This window comes from Stegastes partitus, unplaced genomic scaffold, assembly GCF_000690725.1.
Source record: "Stegastes partitus isolate 25-593 unplaced genomic scaffold, Stegastes_partitus-1.0.2 Scaffold403, whole genome shotgun sequence".
Lineage (NCBI taxonomy): Eukaryota > Metazoa > Chordata > Actinopteri > Pomacentridae > Stegastes > Stegastes partitus.
The window spans coordinates 285,374-290,552 of record NW_007578134.1 but is presented as its reverse complement, the minus strand read 5'-3'; the positions used below and the strand labels follow the sequence as shown (position 1 = coordinate 290,552).

Genomic DNA, 5,179 nt, shown 5'->3' with positions numbered 1-5,179 from the left:
GAAGCACAGATTGTCTTAACTATAAACTGATTGGTTTAGTAATTGGGTAGGAACTAGTCCAGCACCCACTGTATGAACCACCATTTTTCATCTTTGCACCTTAAAACACGACTAACACGGACGCACCATTTGTTCTGTTTTATTTCTGTCGTGTCCAATTTTGCAGAGTTGCAGCTGAGGACTTTTGGAACAGACTCAACACCAGCGTGGTTATGAGGCTGTTGTTTACTCTAATTTACAGTTCAGATGAGTATAAATGTCAGGTTGAGCTGATGTTCGTCAACCATCAACATGAATCTAATTAAAAATGAGTTTTATGAAGTTGCCGCACAAACGTATCGTTTCCTCTCATTTAATTTTAACTGTACACGTTGTTGCTTCATAGTTAAATTCCGAACATAAATTTATGGGTTGTATTGTGTATGTAGCTCATTTTTTTATGTGCAATATTTTGTCAGCGACACTATTTTCTGACGGTTTGGACACGTGAACAGAACTCCCAGACTGGATCCACAGGTCAGAACATTACTGCTGTTGATGTTAAACACTCACATTAAACATAGAGAGGGTGTGCGTACGTAAGAATGCAGGCTAATAAATGACTGAATGCCGGTACATAAATGGTGTATAAATGCTCAGCATGTAGTGTAGCAGGCTGCATGCATCGGCTCTATAATGCATAATGTGGTCGCTGGACCGTCTGCGGCTCGCTGCGATGACGGGACGGTGCAGCCACAGGAACGCTAAACACAAACGGATATCCAGAACACTGAGCCGCTTTCATTTGTGTTCAATTAAAAATGAAACTGAGACAATTATCCGTTTTATGAATACAGTTTTAAAAGATGAATAATCAAAGTTTTAAACAGATTTTTCATTAAAGCTATTTGGATGGAATTCACCCAACTGATCCACAGAGCTCAGAGATTGGGCCTCACAGCTGTAGAACTGTTAAATGAAGAACATTTGATGTTTTTTTTTTTTTTTTTAGGGGGGAATTTTTAAAATCCACGCTGAAGTAACAGCTGCTGGTTGTAGCTTCACGTTTACATAACAGCAGGTTTTAAATGCATGTTGTCTTCTTTTATTTTTTGCTAAAAATCACCAAAAACACCAATTTTCAGAGAGAAAAACTATAAAATCAGAGAGAACAGTCTCATTTTAAACCTGCGATCCGACGGTCCTTGAACTAATCACGTGTGACAAGAAGTTTCGTCTGGAAAATTAACCACATCTAAGGTTAGAGTCGTGATATTTCACCAAAATCCCACTGCTCTGTCAATGTTGTCTCATTTAAAAAGTCACCAAAATGAAACCATTTGCACCACATTCAGTAAATAAATAAATAAATGTAAGCTGTGATTGCCTTTGCTGTGGCCAAAATGTAGTTTTTGACTGAACTGCAGGCTGTGTTTCCACAAAGCCATGAGACTGAGGGGAAAATAAACCATTCAGGATCAATAAAGTAAACGCAGCCCGGCTCAGAAACAGCAAACAGAGGAGCAAGTTGTATTAAGATACACCCAGCATGGTGAAACATCTTCCTAGAGTTCATAGTAGCATGAAAAACTGTTTGTAGAGGTTGTAAAAATGCAAATAGCACATTTTTTATAGCATGTGCAGCCACTATTTACCCCCCATTGTTGTTAAAACCTGTGAGCACATGCAAACACATGGTGATTCCAATTTATTTTTTGCAGTTTTTGTAAAGTAATCCCCAAAAAATCCAACTTTTTTCCCCCTTTTTTATGATTTCTGTCGTTATAAATGTGTCAAGCTGCACAGATGACATGTTCTAGTTTTCTCTACGTCTAGCCATGGTTGTGTTGTTTCTATAGAGGTGCTGGTCTTTAAATTGCAGAGAAAACCAGCCAGAACCAGCCCAGAGTTCAGAGAGTTAAACCACCGACAAAGTTCAACTATCAGACTTTTTCAAGAACCATGTAAAGATTTAGGAAACTCTTTGTAAACTGATGCCATCAAGGTAGAAAAAGTCACTTTTCATTTCATCGTGACTTTAATCAGCAAACACTCTAAACTTTATCACCTGCCACAGACAAACACCGACGTCTTATAGGCCGGTGTGTACACAAGCAAACAACTCATTTTGTTCGGTCAACAGCCGGCGGGATGCAAACAAACCGGAGTCCTTGACGGTGCTGATGAGGATGTCCAGCGTCCCGTCGGTGTGGACGGCGGCTCTGGACGAGTTGGACATGAGGCGTCCGTCGGGGGCGATCCAGTGGATGACGGGGTCGGGGTCTCCTCGGGCTTTGCAGCGCAGCGTCACGCTCTGGCCCTCCAACGCTCGCAGCTCCTGCGGCGGTCAGAAAGACTCGTTAAAATCCACCCAAACAGCGATCAGACAACCGAACCGCTATAAGTTTGGCTTAGATATCCCATAATGAACGCCTTCTGCACCTTCTCCCCCGTAAATGTAATCAATTGATCATTGTCGCGATACCGAATTAGCATTATTACCGAGTCAATATGGCTGCGTATGCGCTGGAGTCCGAGTAAAAGTTAATTTTCTCTGCAATTATGCAAAGCAGGCCCGCGGAATGTAAATGAGATGATATAGCTGTAGTCGTTTGGCAGGGATTTGATCAGATAATTTTGTTTGGATGCATGAATCAAGGACTAAATCATTGTGTAGCGAGAGCTTCACCGGGAATCCGTCATAAAGCTGCAAATAGCTTTTATAAAAACTGAAAATCCTGCCTAATAACTTCCCTAAAAGCTCCACCACCGGCCACAGTTTGATTACATTCCTTAAGTCGGGCCTTTTTATATATATATATTTTTTACAATAATCTGAAAGCAGAGTGCCCCCGAAGTCTCCTCTGGCTCACGAAGCTTGCGGGGGTAAAAAAAAGAAAAGCACCACCTTGGATTAACAAAGGCACAATCCAATACCTGGCTCAGCAGCGAGGCTTTCTGTGTTCAGAGGTTATACCTGAGAGTGTCTGGTGATGAGAGGAGGCTCGCACAGGAACTCTTCCTCCGAAACCGTCCAGAAATATCGCCCGGCGAGGTGTTGCGGCGAAGCGCAGGTCTCCAGGTCGTCCTCCCTCCGCAGCCGCCGCAGCCACAGCAGCTCGCAGTTGCACCTCAGAGGGTTTCCGCCGAAGCTCAGCGCGAACGACGAAGGCCCCATTATCCCCGACGTAGCCAGCACTCCGGCTCTTTGGAAGATGGGGTCGGGAGGGAGCTTCTGGAGCTTGTTGGAGGTCACGTCCAGCCTCTTCAGCTTCTGCAACCCGGAGAAGGTTCCCTCTGGGATGTAGCTGAGCATGTTGTGGTCCAGGTTGAGCGTGTGCAGGTTGGACATCCTCTGGATGGCCACCCATGGCGCGCTCTCCAGGTTGTTGTAGGACAGGTCCAGCTCCTCCAGCGCCGTCAGGTCGTTGAAGGCACCGATGTGGATGTGGGTGAGCTGGTTGTTGTTGAGGATGAGGTGGTGCAGCTTGGACATGCCGCTGAAGGTGTCGTTGGTGATGCGGGTGAGACGGTTGCTGTCCAGATGGAGCGCTCGCAGGTTCTCCAGGTCTTTGAAGGCGTGCGGCGCGATGGAGCCGATGGTGTTCCTGGACAGCGTCAGGTCCACCAGCTTGGTCATGTTGGCGAAGTCCTTGCGCTTGATGCTGGTGACGAAGTTATCGCCGAGACGCATCTCCACCGTGTGCCTGTCGATGTTGGGGGGAACGAACAGCAGCCCCTTCTTGTCGCACAGCGTGGCCAGGTTGGGGTTGAGCACCTGGCAGACGCAGCGTTTGGGGCAGATTTGAACCTTGTGCGCCTTCACAGCCACGCCGAGGACGATCAGATACACCAGGAGAGACTCCATTTGGCTTCTCAGTCAGGTTAATACACCTGAAACGACCAGAGAAGAGAGAGAGACAATTACACCCTCGACTCCCAAATCCTGCTGGTCGGTTTGAAAGACGTGTTGTCTTCAAAAGAAATCACCAAAATCACACCATTTATCAGAGTCAGAAACTGGAAAAACAGAAACATCAGGTTTCTTTTAACTTTTTATTGAACTGGTCAAGCGCACTTTCACATAAAAAATGAACAAAGTTTGAGCTTAAAATCATGATATTTAATCTACATCACTTTGTTCTACGTGTTTATTGTAAATATTTGCTAAAAACAAAAGAACCTGTATGCAGTAAACAGATTCGGGAAAATCCAAGAAGTCTGTNAGCTTCTCAGTAACAGATGCTGATTTGTGCTTTTTACTTATTTATAGCTTAAGTTTCAAGCTCTTATTAACTTAACCATCTGATATGATAAGCCTTTATTAATCCCACAGACGGGGAAATTTAAAAGTTTAAAAAAAAAAAACAAAAAAAAAAAACATGAAATAGTGTAACATTGTTATAGCGTTCAGTAATTGTAAAAAATAGGAAAATATTAGGCAAGTATTGGTAAAATTGGTAAACAATTTTCCTGGGGGTAATTTCAGTAAAGCAAAACTGTGTACTTTTAAGTCACTCACTATAAAAGAACTAATAACTAATTGTGGACATTATTTACAGTTCTTAAAGTTAATACTTTTTTTTCTGTAATTTTACTAGAAATTATCAAAAATTTAACATAACAGGAAAAATCTATAAAAAAAATATTATTTACAATTTTGAAACTCTTAATATATATATATATTCATTCAAATAAATAAACGACAAAGTTTTTACAGCTTTAAATGTAAAGTAATTTCTTGGTAAACATTGTAAAGCATTTTTTTTGTTGTAAACATTTACAGCTTTGACTTGTTTTCCTTTTTTGTTTTGTTTTGTTATTTACAGTCAACATGTAAATTTATACTTATTTCTGTGATTTTACTAGAAATTACAAGTAGTTTAACAAAAAAGGGAAAAAATGTAAAAAATAAAAAAACAATAAAAAAATATATACTCTTTTTAAATCTCTTTAAAACAACTACTTTCTTTAATGATTTAATTAGAGAAAAAAAGTGTAATTTCACAGTCAAATGTAAGAAAATGAATTACCATTTAGAAGAAAAAATCTTTTTTTTTTTTTTGTGGACATTTTGAGTTTTGTCCTTTTTTTTTTTTTTGATAGTTAACCTGTAAATATTTGTTTTTTCTGATTAGTAATTTGGAGTTCAATGAAGCACAGATTGTCTTAACTATAAACTGATTGGTTTAGTAATTGG

The 5,179-nt window shown here is 40.8% G+C and overlaps 1 protein-coding gene across 1 annotated transcript in view; it reads right to left on the bottom strand.

Annotated features, from left to right (window-relative positions):
* Positions 1 to 5,179, bottom strand: part of lrfn5b (leucine rich repeat and fibronectin type III domain containing 5b) — a 30,803-nt gene that overhangs the window by 9,775 nt on the left and 15,849 nt on the right. Inside the window, exons 2-3 of the mRNA XM_008285471.1 lie at positions 2,957 to 3,873; positions 2,143 to 2,317 (exon numbers count right to left, since the gene is read on the bottom strand). Coding sequence (XP_008283693.1) covers positions 2,143 to 2,317; positions 2,957 to 3,847 — 1,066 coding nt within the window. The 5' untranslated portion in view covers positions 3,848 to 3,873. The remainder of the gene's footprint in view (positions 1 to 2,142; positions 2,318 to 2,956; positions 3,874 to 5,179) is intronic.